Source organism: Triturus cristatus, chromosome 3_1, assembly GCF_964204655.1.
Source record: "Triturus cristatus chromosome 3_1, aTriCri1.1, whole genome shotgun sequence".
NCBI lineage: Eukaryota > Metazoa > Chordata > Amphibia > Caudata > Salamandridae > Triturus > Triturus cristatus.
Genome location: NC_140583.1, coordinates 479,465,652 through 479,478,148, shown reverse-complemented (window position 1 = coordinate 479,478,148; position 12,497 = coordinate 479,465,652). Strand labels below are relative to the sequence as shown.

Below are 12,497 nucleotides of genomic sequence, written 5' to 3'. Positions count from 1 at the left end.
TGGACAGCAGGCGGCGTGGCGGTGCCTTCGAAAAAGGCACCTTAACGGGACTGCTCAACAAGGTTCCTGCACTGCATGGACTTGAAAGTCCATGCCGTGCGGGAACTGGTGAGCATGCAAATAGGGGGCACATGTTATGCCTCCCTGTGTGCATCCACATGCAATGGAGACACAGGGGACCCCTTTATTTCCCTTTAGCCACGGTGTGCATGGAGGAGGAACCTGCATGAGAACACCGACAGGGAGGAAACTCGTAATATGCTTGGCAGGACCGTGGTGATCCACCAAGCATATTGCAGCCTCTGACCGCCGCGCGACCTCCAGGTAATGGTGGTTTCCTGGCAGGGGTCTGACTGCCCTATTTGTAATGGGGCAGTCAGACCACATGTATGGTGGTGGCAGTCTAGCCACCGTGTCCCTGCAATCTGGCAGTCCTCATGCTCATAATCGGGCCTTAAGTCGCATGGATGGGATGTGAACAATGAAAAGAATTTTGAAACACCCACCTTTTTCCAGATCATTACAGTTACAATGGTGGGAATTATTTAGTAATATTGAACGTGCAATGTCTTTGGCCCACTGGAGAGAGGAAGGCTGTCAAACTTAGGGAGATTTCTATACTTCCACTTCATTTCTCACATTCAAGATCATCTGCAAGAGTTTTGAATTAGATAGGAGCCAGTTTTTACAAAATGCCAACATTTGAAACACAATTATGGATATATGAACTGACATCCCAGAAATGTTTTGGTCATCCGCCACACTGGAAGTCGTTCTGGAAGAAGGTTACAGTCGAAACTTGATGTCCGGTATATATATGGCTCTGAAAGCTGATAGAAACCAGCCTATGCTACGAGACGATACAGATAGAAGTAGGGTTTTCAGTAACCTATCTTACACCGAGTTGAGGGGAAATAGCCTACTCCGTGGTTCATGGAACTTCCAGTGATGCCACGTTCAAAATAATAAATTTTAACTTTCTACACTGCATTATTGTTAGAACTGGGGGGTCTCTAGTTAGCTGAGGTAGGTACCTTAGGCCGAATAGGGAGCCTTGCTTCTAAGTCAGGGAAAGGAAGGACACCGTCTCAGATAGCCCCTGCGCACCCCCTTGGTAGCTTGGTATGAGCAACCAGGCTTATCTCCAAGGCAAATGTGTAAAGTATTTGCAACCATGCTCTCAGTAACCTAATGATGACACCACAAATGGACTCCACACAAGTTTCATAAAAACAATTATATGTTTATAAAAAAAGATATACGATGAGACCACACAATAATGATCCAACATATGCGTATTTGTAATATTTTACCTGGCCGGTTATTAGGCCAGCAAGCCCTTGTATGTTATTGCAGTATTAATGAGCAATTCTAGATGATCCAATGCACTCCTAATGCAATGCTATGCAGTTCGTAATGCAAGAATTAGGCACTTCGTAATGTGAAAAAAAATTATGTAGTTCGTTATGCAACAATCAGGCAGTTCGTAATGCCAAAATAATGCAATTCGTAATGCAACAATGAGGTAGTTCGTTATGCAAAAATAATGCAATGCGTAATGCAACAATCAGGCAGTCCGTTATGCAAACATAATGCAATGCGTAATGCAACAATCAGGCAGTTCGTAATGCCAAAATAATGTACTCGGGCAACGATCGCGGTGCTCTGGACGGTCTCTGCCACTCCTACTGACTCGCGGTCAGCTTCTGCCAAAATATGCCTCCAACACGGTTTATGATGGAAAACAAAGTGTAGCTCCACACTCCGGCCCCAGTACTGCCACTCGCGCTGCAAAGTGGGGCAAGGCCAAGAGCGTTTCTCTCATAGCCCGCACCCCGCCCCAGGTGGCTACACACGCATGCTCGCTGAGCGTTACCTGGGGGTGTGATCTCCCTTTCCTCTCCTCGCGACTTGGGCCTCCGATGCAAATTTGTTGATCTTGGGCAGTGGAACACGGGCCTCCCCCCGACGGGGATGGTTCAAGGTCCCTCCTTGGCAAAGGCAGGCTGGGGCCGGCGGCACAGCACCACTGGGAATGCCGGTCCGGGCCGATGGCAATGACAAAGGTCTCAGGCTGCAACAGGGCACACGCACGCAGCATCGCTGAGACTCACTCAGCCTCTGGGTGCCCACGATCACAGGGCAATCCTCATGAAGGTCTCAGGCTGCACGAAGCACACGCACACAGCATCGCTGAGACTCACTTGAGCTTCGGATGTACACGATCACAGGGCAACCCTTACGAAGGTCTCAGGCTGCACGAAGCACATGCACACAGCGTCACTGTGACTCACTTGAACTCCGGGTGCCCACAATCACAGAGCAGTTCTTACAAAGGTCTCAGGCTGCAAAAAGCACACGCATACAGCATCGCTGAGACACACCTGGAAACATTTATGTTCCTGAGTTTTTACAACAGGGAGCCAGCTCTCCTCGGGCCCTTTGGGACAAGTTACTTCAGGACACAGCACACAGCAAAGTCCTTTCAAGCAGGGGGACAGAGCACACAGCAAAGTCCCTTTGCCTCTCCTTGGTTAAATCAGCAAACTGCAGGCCAGCCCCAGAACACAAAGCAAGGGCCAGTCCTTTCCTTCAGTCTCTTCAGCTGTTTCTTCCTTGGCAGAGGTTCCTCTTGACCATGAAGTAGTTTCAATACTTTTCAGTCTTGATCAGTCCAACGTTCAGGGGTTTCGGCTCTCATAGTTATACCCCTAAATATCTTTGAAGTCCTTGTGTTCCGGGGGGAACTGACCCCTGTCCAAACCAGTTCTGGGTGTCTCCCTGCCAGTGACACATTATTCCTTCGATAGTGGGGGTCTGGATCCTCAATCACTCAGCAGGAGATGGAGCCATTGTTTTATGGCGGCAGCCCAGGCCTCTTCACTTCCAGGGTCTACTCCGCCCCCCTGCACTCCAGATGCAGGCCAGCCTGTTGCTGTCTCACCTCCTCCCCTGGGTCAAGACATTCCCCAGATCCTATCACTTTCAAATCCAGACAGTCAATCCACAACCTGGCAGGGACACACAGAATTGTTAGAACACAAAAACCAGCCACTTCTAAAAGTGTGGTTTCTAAACACACAATGCAAAAAACACCTTCACAAAAAGATGTGTTATTAAATTGTGAGTTCAGGCATACTAAACGTCACCTCTTCATCTTATGCCTATGGGAAGATAGGCTGGAAACATATTACACAGCCTCCCCATTCTGTCCTATGGGTAAGATTGCCTTTCAACAGTGAAAAACGAAATGGAGAGTATTTCACTGTCAGGACATGGTACACACCTCAGTACATGTCCTACCTTTCATATACACTGCACCCTGCCCAGGGGGGTACATTGGGCCTACCATAGGGGTGTCTGATGTGCATAAAAAGGGAAGGGTAAGGCCTGGCAAGTGGGTGCACTTTTCAGTACAACAAGGCAGTTTAACAAACTGCGCCCAGGCACTGCAGTGGAAGGCCTGAGTTCTCTTTTTAAGGCTACTGGTGTGGGTGGCACAATTAGTGCTGCAGGCCAACTAGTAGCGTTTTTGTTACCAGCCCTGGCTCACATAGTGCACATTATTAGGGACTTTACTAGTAAAACAAATATACCAATTATGGACAACCAATTACCATTACACTTTATACAGGGAGCACTTGCACTTTGACACTCATCAGCAGTGGCAAAGTGCCCAAAGCGTCTAAGTTAGCAACACCATGTCAGACAAAAGGTCTAGGGGGAAGGCAACAAGTTTAGGGGACTTTAGCCAAAGAGGGCCAAGTCCAACAATCATCTCTTACAGCTTTCTGAATAATGAAGGGCGATGATACAGACATTAAAATGGTTGACAGAAATGTTGTGCTGTCTGTTAATCCTAAGAACCACAAGAACCAACACAGGTTTATTTACTACATTGACTCTCCTGCTATGTAAGTGTGGACTGGCTATACCTCACTGCCCCCACACCCTATTAGTGGCATTCAGAGTGCAAGATGGACAGTTGCAGAGTCTAGATGAATGAAAGATGTTAGTACAGATGAAACTGTGATGGAAGATTTAGAGGTTTGGGCTGAAATTAATAATTAAGTGATCCCCCTGAGACGCAGAGCTGACTCTGTAATGTAAAAGGGAGACTATATGTAAAGAGAGCCCAATTGATTGACATATAAATATATCATGCACCCTGGTTTGGTGTCTTTTTTGATTGATCGTCATCTATGTCAAGCTGTAATAGTTTTAGTTTTGCATAATAAAAGATAATTATTCTTTTCTATTAACACAAATAACTTCTCATGTCTCTTGTCACTTGGTTTGACAGCACCTGAAGAACCATCCTGCACAATCACAGTCACTCTAGAGAAGACCCTGGCAGGACTTGGATTCAGTCTGGAAGGGGGAAAAGGCTCCATTCATGGTGACAAACCCCTTGTCATTAAGAAGATTTTCAAAGGTAGGAGTCACTTTATGGTGAAATGCACTAGAGAGGTAATCAGTAGATGTCTCATGGGTACGTATGAATGACACAGAAGAATCAAGTAAATACTGGTATCAGTACTACAGAAGATTATGTATGGTGTCTAGTAGGTCATACAACCTAGTGTCTCACTCAGCTGAATTCCATTAATCTGTGGATATTTGTGAATATAGGAGTTTATCATAGCTGCTATTCAATGAATTTTACCACTGTGGTTGGAGACAAGGGCAGGTGTCACAAGCAATATATTTTACACAAAAAGGTACTGGGAAACAATCTCAGTATCTGGGGGTTGAATATAAAATCTTACTTGGAGTATATTCTCCCTTCAAAAACATTAATCACAAAAAATACTCCAGTTGACCAGTTAGTGGTCAGGGAAGTTGCTACGCTGTTCGTGTCAAAGGACAGGGAGCAAGACAGAGGATAAAGAGTGGGGCCTCTCTAGTGAAAGGTTGTGCTAAGCACAGTCTTGTGTCAGGGAGAGAACGCTTCTTGTTTTAGTTACCCTCACACACCCTAGTGGTGTCATGCTTCATCATCGGGTCACCCCGACCCCTATAAGTCGGGGTGGGCTCGACCACAGTGTTGGGAGCTCTTTTGATAGATGAAGTTAGGGGGGGTTAAAGATAAAATACCTCAGGCAGACCCCCGGTTTCCCTTTATTCTTGGGTCTGTCTGCGTCAATAAAAAATCTAAAAACGGGTCTTGTTGGAATATTATGGTCCTAAGACCCTAGTGCCGACATGTTTCAGTCCTGTGCGGCCGTAAAGGTTCCAGACTTTCTTCAGGGCAGAAGGTAAACCCCTATGTGAGGGCTATTACAGGATGGGAATTCCCTATACTCTCTGTAAGGAGAGGGCAGAGTAGCTACTCCTCGCTGAGTGTTCAGTGTCAGTGTATCTGTATACTGCCAGTCTCCATCTGAAAGATTAAAATGTGGACAGATACGCCGTAAAAAACACATTAAAAAGTTTCAATCAGTGTGTCATACCCAATCGGTGCATGGCGGTAACATGCTAACATTTGTGTGCATGCCTCCGTTGGAGGAGAAATCCCCTCATTGTGCCACTCATCCTATATAGCTCTGTGACATACTAGTTATATGTGACAGACCTTGTGAAGTGGCGATTTTACTCGCATTCTAACACTATCTGCGTGTTAGTCGCAATATTAACAATAGATATGCACCAATGAAAGACAGTCTCAAATTGCAGCAGTGGTTGCATTGTTTCGAAATGTAGTATGGACTCATTAAACACCATGCACGTATATACACATTCAATCACTTGCGCCCACCATTTCTCCATACCATCATCACAACTTACCAATTGCGGGAGGGCTGCGCGTTCCACATAGGACCGGATCGATAATGTGGGTGGTCCTATAATTGGTTATTAGAAAAAGATGATGGTAGTGGTGAGTGGAGTGGGAAAGTAGGGGATGGATTTCCCAGGTACCATAGACAGTGTAAGCTTGGGTATGCAGACACAGAGTGTGTCTCAGGGCTGTTCGCGCACTTACTTCAGTACAAGTCCTCACCCAGCATTTCAACCTGCTGCGGTTCCGGTCTTCGGCTCGTGCGACTAGCGAGGAGTGAGGCCGGGTTTTTAAACACATTGTTGGCGCGGTAGAGTTCGGAGACGAATTACGCCTCCCCCGGGTGCACCGGAAGTGACGCTGTCACGCCGTGATGTTTGCGTGGCAAGCGTCCGAAGGAAAGATGGGAATTGTAGTAAATGCTCAGTATTTAGTTCGAGAAAAGTAGTTTCAGTGCCAGTGTAGAAGGGACCATGTCACATCGTAACAGTTGTATGTGGAGCGTACTATAGAGCGATGGGAAATGTAGTTAACGCTCAATATTCAGTAGTTCCAGTGCCCATGCGGTCATTTTGAAATGTTAATACAGACCGGAAACCACCAAAATTTAATTGATTTAGGAGACCTTGAAGTGGATTACAGAGGGGCTTAAAGTTTAGGGGAAACCGATGACTCAGTGTTCAGAGATTATTTGTAAAGGGTTCCAAGGTGGTTTTGATCAGACTAAGTGGATTCAAAGGAAAAGGGGCAGACATGCGGAATGTTGGACATAGTGCAGCGCGTTCTGACATGCCGGTGCTGCCCTATGAGTACTTGATTAGTTACGTGTGTGTTGGTATCTAGAGTCCTTGTGAAATATATTGTGTATACCTCATTCGAAAATTAGATATTGAGGAGGTTAGGGGTATTTTCAGCCCCATATGCGATAGGGAATGTATTCATATTCCAGGAATTTTTCTGAAGACATATTAAACATATGAATTACATATACATTTATATCCAAGGGAGACTCATTCCAGATATTGATAATGCAGTGACGTGTGGAAGAAAGGTTGATTCATTTATTGAGTTGACTCCATGGGATGCCGTCGTTTAGTCCCGTCTCATGGGTTTTCAGACGGTATACCCAACGTTGTTCTTTGTCTAGGAGTCTTTTCTGTAGGTTACCACTGCCCTTCACTTTCTCAATTACCGTACATCTTATGTCAGTGTCTTTGTGTTGTTTCTCCACGTAGTGTGCTGTAAGTCTAGTCGCTGTGACCGCTCTCCTGATTGTACTTCTGTGTTCGCTTATGCAGATTTTGACCTTGCGGCTAGTCATGCCTACATAGAGTAGGTCACATGGGCATTTGATGAGGTAAACGACTGACTCCATGTTGCAGTTGGTGTGGGACCTTTGCACCCATGGGGTGTGTAGACCTAGGTCAATACTCTTGGTGGGTTCAGTGAACTCGCAAACTACACATGACCCACATAGGAAGTGGCCAGTGACTTGCAAGGTGTTACACAAGGTCGATTGGCTATCACTTCTTGGTTTGTATGTGTCTGTGTGGTCAAGGGAGTCCATTAGACTCCTATTTTTCCTGAATGAGAACATGGGTTTCTCATATGTTAATTTGTGTGATGTAAGTATTGTCCATTTCCTATTGATTATTTTTTTGACGTTATTAGATGAGGAGTTGAAGGTGGTAACACAAATCATTTGTTGTGGTTGGGTTCTTTCCTGGGTTTCCAAAAGGGCCTCTCTTGGGGTGTTTTGTGCTCTTTTCTTGGCACTCTCGATGATTTTAATAGGGTAGTTTTTTTGCTTCAATTTTTCTGTGAGTACCTGAGCTTCTTTCCTGTAATCACGGAGTTCCGAACAGTTCCTACGAATGCGTAGAAACTGTCCCACCGGTAAGTTCTGTCTGAGAGCCAGTGGGTGTGCGCTGTCAAACCTTAACAGGCTGTTCTTGTCGGTAGGTTTAGTGTACAGGGAACTGCTCAATGTCCCATTGGAGTCAATAATATTTATGTCTAAGAAGGAGATCCTTTCTCTGTCTTTGTTCAAAGTGAACCGTAAGTGTGGGTTCAACTGATTGATCCAGTTACTTAACTCCAAGAGGACCTCCTCTTCTCCCTTCCAGATCATGAGGATGTCATCAATGTAACGGTACCATTTACAGAGGTTCCTACTATATGGGTTTGTGGCCCATATGTGTTGATCTTCGAAGTGTCTCATGTACAGGCAGGCAATGCTAGGAGCAAAAGTGCTGCCCATAGAAGTGTCATGGAATTGAAGGTACAGTTGGTCCTCAAATTTGAAAAAGTTCTCAGTGAGCGCTATTCGTATTTAGGTGATGATCCACTCAACAGGGGCTGTCCATTGCCAGTCTTCTTTCCTGAGCAGTTCTTCTATGACTGCAATGCTCTTGCTCTGGGGTATACTGGTGTATAAGGCCTCAACATCAAGGCAGACCAAAACGTTATCATTTGGATTGTACTCACTGTCAGTTAGAAGGTTGAGTAAATGTTTGGTGTCTTGTACAAATTATGTTATATGTTTAACTAATGGACATAGGAACTAGTCGGTGTATTTGGACAGTGGTTCCAGAATGAATCCGATACCGGACACTATTGGTCTGCCAGTTGGGGGTACTTTCCCTTTGTGAATCTTGGGGATGGTATAGAACAGGGGTGTTCGTGGTTCATCCTGGTTTAAGAAATCATGTTCTTTTTTGGAGATCCAACCTTTTTCAAGGGCATCTGTCGTTATAGTGGAGATGGTTTTCCTTAATCTTTGTGTATGGTCTCTGTTGATCTTCTTGTAAAGCTTTTCATCAGTCAGGAGGGTCACACATGTAGTCCGATAGGTGTCAGTGTTTTGGATCCATGTAGCTCCTCCCTTGTCTGCCGGTTTTATGATTAGATCTGTCCTGTGTTTTAATTTCTCCAGTGCAGTACGTTCCTTGTTACTCAGATTGTTGTAGGTACTCCTCTGTGGCTGAAGTTCCTCAACCTCTTTTATCACTGCCTCCTCAAAAGCGAGTACTTCTGGGGGCATCAGATTTGACGGTGGGTAGAAGGTGGATTTGGGTTTAAGATCCGTGTAATTCCCATTTTTGGTAATCTCCATAGGGATTACAATGTCCTTTTCGGCCTGCCCTTTTATGTCAGTTCACCCGCCAGGAAAAGGCAGGAGGAAGAATGACTAAATAAAGAAAAGACCAACACATTGACTACTGTTGGATCATTCGCTTATGGACTCAGATGTACATGTGCTCGGAACTTCTGTTTCATTTATGCTCCAAACCAGGGATGTGGATTGACATCCCCTTTTCAGGGCTCTGCATTGATAATTGTGGCTTTTGAACACTATTGTACACTGTGTTTCCCTTATTCACCCCTTTCTGTTGCAACACTAAGGAGGGGTTTACATAGGGACATGATAACATATAACCCATATCCACAAAAGAGTATGACCTGTTTGATTCACAAGATACAGTTTCAAAATGTACTATGGCCTTAATGGTGTTAATAAAGGCTTACATTTACTCCATCACAACCTTGGAGTGATTCAACCATCACAACTGGCCAACCACTGGTACTGCAACACACTCTGGTAGAAAATAATGGTGGGCGGGAATTAAACTGACACCCCAAAGAAATTAATTCTAAATGTATTAAATTACATTTCACATTTAAAGTATATATAATTTAGTTCCCTATACTTTCCTATGTCGAGATATCTTTCCTGGTGGTGGAAAGAGCTCTCCACCAGCAGATGAAAAGTTATTAATAGTAGCTTTACATTTGTAAATTCAATTGTAGGAGGCTCCACTCCCTACTGGAGTGCTGGAGACACATACATCTACACCTGAGTGTAAATTTGCAATAAAAATGGTTAGTAGTAAAAAAAAAAGTGGAGAGTTACACATAGGTGTGGAAGTGGATCTATGCTTGAGTATATCTACACATGTAAATTTACCTTTGTGAAGTGGCCTTGCATATTTTTCTACAGGGGTGGACTAGAAGAGCACAGGAAATGTCACAATATATTCCCAGGAGTACAACTGGAAATTTGTGTCTGGCACAACTGTACGTGTGCACTACTAAGAATGTTTGCTGACTGAAAAAACTGTAAAGTTAATTTCAGGTTGATATAAATCTCTGCGTGTACTTTTAATTTTTCTGATTAGGGGTCATAGTTATGGCTATTAAGTCACTACCTAGTTTTAATAGGAAGGCGTGTGCTACACCTCATGCAGAGGGAAAGAAAAAGCAAAATCAACATGTCACTTTCTCATGGAGATTATATCGAAACAAATAAATATTTGCACCGTATCTCACACCATGCTGAGTACATTTAATATATATCTCTATATGTTGTAAAGTCATATTCTAGTTGATGTGTCGGGCTCAAAGGGGAGTCTTTGGGATTACGAGCACAACAGTCTGAGATTGCGTCACGTTGGTCCAGCGCACAGGGGAGCCACAAAGAGCACAAACTTGAGTTCTGCCAGGCCGACAGTGGTTTATCTGATCATACAACCACAGTCTGCAAAATATTACATAAAGCCAAGGCATGGTGGGATGAGCTGCACTATTAAGGCAATTGTGCATAAGCAAATTCCACATGTGGGCATAAGCAAATTCCACATGACACACCAGGTGGACAAGGAAAGAGCCGATCACATGTGCCAATTAAAACCACCCTGCTCATTGCATCGTCAAAAATCTTTTCCAGCAGCAGGGGTTGTGGTGCATTCTGTTTTGTGTTGCACTGAGAAAACACTAAGAAGCAATGCTTGATAATAATACCACGTTAGAGGCCAACGGTGCGTTGTACAATTTGGTGTGGGGGTGTTTTGATTTTTGATGGTGATGACAAAATATTGGCGCTTAAAATGTGTATAAGTTGACACAGCAGCACTTATTAAACTCATCGCAGATCTGTTCCGTTATTGATAACTGGTATTGGTTTACAATTAAAGTGTAAATAAAAAGAAACATTAAGCCCGTTTATGATGTATTTTACGATGCTATCTTTGCCATACTTTATTGCAGCTGCCTTTTCAGCAAATATATTCAAGGTTATTTTCTTATAAACATTACAGTGGATAACAAATTAACACAGTAATTAAATCGAAATGTGCAGTGCAGTATATTACAAAAACATTGGAAATTGGATAGCATCGGATTCGAAGGTCACGGTTTCTTTTCTTTTTACCCAGGTGGTGAAGCAGAACAAACCCTCCTTCAGCCCGGGGACGAGATTTTACAGGTGCACACGCACACCATGCAGGGTCTCACCCGATTTGAGGCCTGGAATGTCATCAAAATCCTACCGGATGGGCCTGTGCAGGCCACTTTTAAGAGAAAAAGTGAAACTTCTGCCAATGACACGTCTGCTGTTGCTGAGGAATGAAAAACAGCAGAAGACATACAAGAATATACTTTTTGGCTGGGCGACTTTCAAAACCATTTTCCACCTGGCCTGGCGAGGACTCTGCGGACAAATACACCACTTAATATTTCACAGCGGACCCCTTAACATCCTGGAACATGTCCCGCTGCCGAATGCCCTAATTAAATTCGTCGTTATGTGGAGAATGAGTATTCATAACCAGCTGTTAAGGACCCAAGAATTGTAAAATATATATATATTTTAGATAATATAAAGGAGTGATACATTTTTTGCCAAGAGCATATAATTTATGTAAATGCATTTTATAACTGCACACACTGGTGCTAAAATAACCAATTTTACTTTAGGCCAGGGTGCAATAAGTTGAATTTTTTCTGGACTCCATCTGTATATCTGCTATTAAAAGAATTTATTTTATTCATGAATATAGTTTCTCTTGTAGCATAAAAGGATATTTTTCTTTGCTTTTCTGCTTCTTTCCCTATTATGATAATACTTTTATTTTCAAAAAGTCGTGTGCAGCTGGATAAATATTGAGGTGATTCGTTTCTGAGAGAAAATATGTCACTGAAAGTATTTAGCATTTACAACTTCAATAATGTTTGCCAAATGAAGTAAAAATCCCTTTAATGGTATTCTAATCAATGGGCTGAAATTTGTATTACAAACTTCCAAATTAATGTACTTTGAAGCAGAACTCTACAGTTATTTCTTAGTCAAAGTATTTATAAATAAAAATGGATAGGCACCGCATAAAGAACTATAATTTATGGAACCACGATTGTTTTCAAAGACCTCTTGGGTGGTAACTTTGTGGGAGGTTACTTTGTGTGAGGTTGGTGAGTGCACAGTCAAGCCACAGTTTAACTTTTCACTACCGATTTCTTTCTTCGGAAAATATCTCAGTCCAATAATCCTCCGACTGGCTGCCTTAAATTATCATATCCTTTTTAAGTCTGTTGATGAACCCATCAAAAACTGAAGGAGATAAAAATATTCTGTACGGACAATTGCAGTTTACTGATGAATCTTGTACTACAATAAACATCTCATAACCAACTTACACAATCTTTTTTAATATATTATGTTTTGGGGCATTTGTAAGCGACTACCCGGGCTCTCCTTGTTACTATCTGTACTAGTCTTTGGATATGTAATGAATATATAATGCAGATAAATAATCGCTGTAAAAGTCTTGTCTATAAGTTTCACAGCAAAGTTTAGTTGAGGTATCTCTACTCTAGTGTGAAAGTGACACGGGTACTGTCCTATATATAGTAAATTATTAAACTTGAGTTGTGACATCACAAT

The 12,497-nt window shown here is 43.2% G+C and overlaps 1 protein-coding gene across 1 annotated transcript in view; it reads left to right on the top strand.

Annotated features, from left to right (window-relative positions):
• The window catches only part of IL16 (interleukin 16), a 482,340-nt gene extending 470,093 nt beyond the window's left edge, over positions 1–12,247 (top strand). Inside the window, exons 18-19 of the mRNA XM_085644300.1 lie at positions 4,304–4,435; positions 10,993–12,247. Coding sequence (XP_085500426.1) covers positions 4,304–4,435; positions 10,993–11,186 — 326 coding nt within the window. The 3' untranslated portion in view covers positions 11,187–12,247. The remainder of the gene's footprint in view (positions 1–4,303; positions 4,436–10,992) is intronic.
• Positions 12,248–12,497: the final 250 nt, after the last annotated feature.